General features: G+C 34.0%; 1 protein-coding gene across 1 annotated transcript; it reads left to right on the top strand.

The window, feature by feature from the left end:
* Positions 1-457: 457 nt before the first annotated feature.
* On the top strand, positions 458-1,123 carry LOTGIDRAFT_176123 (hypothetical protein; the record flags this gene model as incomplete). Its single annotated transcript, XM_009066620.1, has 1 exon — positions 458-1,123. A coding segment is annotated over one exon (666 nt), but the record flags the coding sequence as incomplete, so codon positions are not given.
* Between the last annotated feature and the right edge of the window lie 99 nt (positions 1,124-1,222).

The following is a 1,222-nucleotide window of genomic DNA, read 5'->3' as shown; positions in this document are numbered from 1 at the left end:
TTGTGTTAGCCTACTGCTTACTTTTTTCACCTAATAATCAAATTGCTTACTACTAACATTCTTACCTCTTACCTCCCTGGGGGTCATTATTTCTAGGTTGAAAAGCCCTGCCCTGTGGGATTTATTGGGAATCCTTTTTTTTAAAAAATTGATGCTTTTTTTGTGTTACTGCTAGCTAGCCTTTTTTCTCAGCTCTTGGCATTTTTTGGGAATTCCGTTATTCAAAAATTGATGCTTTTTTTGGTGGTTTGCATTTACTCAAGAACACACTTTTAAATTGTTTATTGTTCCTGCAATTCCATTAAAACTAAGTGTTAGATGATGTCACTTATCACAAAGAGCCATATGTGATAAAGCATATTAATTTTGCAATTTGTGAAGTTATGAAACACTTATTTTTTCATTTTAAGCAAACTCTTTTGAACAGAATAGACTAATTTTATTTTTCAGATAAATCATGGCGAGCTTTTTGGAAGAAATCAAATCAGCAAAATTGAAGAAATCAGACCATGAAATCAAAGATTATTCCAGTCCCAAATTGGCAGGATTTATATCAAAACAGGAAATTACCGATTATCAAAACACCTGCTTGGATGTGAACACAGAAATGTGGCTGCATTTTCTTCAGGATATTACATTCCCTTCACAATTCTGTGAAGTCAAAATGAAGGAAGCTGAAACATTTATAAAAATTTTTGAGAGATTATTTCGAAATTTAAATCCAGCACAAATTGCAAAAGTGGATTTGTGGTCGAAATTAGAAGTTGAAGAACATGAAATTATTGATAGTCTTTCTCAACGTCTTGATGTCGTTTTAAAAGACGTTATTTCTCGTTCTGCTGAAGGTTTTGCATTTGTTAAAACTTCCAGCCGTAGTCCGAAAGATGCGCCGATGGCTATGAAAAGGTTTGGAGAAGTGTATAAAATGTTTTTGAATAAATTACCTGAGGAAAAGCGACAGAATGAAAATGATCAGATAGTTGCTTTACTTCAAGCAGCGTTTGAAGCGATGAAGGTTTCGACGTCAAAGGAAGTGATGCAATTCATGTTGTCGAGCGAAAGAATTTATCAAGATCTACTTTTAGCGTTAGAAATTAAAGAGCGTTACCACGAAAATTTTGTGGTGCGTGAATTTGTGCATATTGATGTAGACATGGAATTTCGGGCGTATGTTTTTGATTCTGAAATGACAGCGATATCGCAGTACAACTACCTCATATTT

This window comes from Lottia gigantea, assembly GCF_000327385.1.
Source record: "Lottia gigantea unplaced genomic scaffold LOTGIsca_781, whole genome shotgun sequence".
In the NCBI taxonomy this organism is placed as follows: Eukaryota; Metazoa; Mollusca; class Gastropoda; family Lottiidae; genus Lottia; species Lottia gigantea.
Note: the sequence above shows the minus strand (reverse complement) of the source record. Positions and strands in the feature narration are given on the sequence as shown.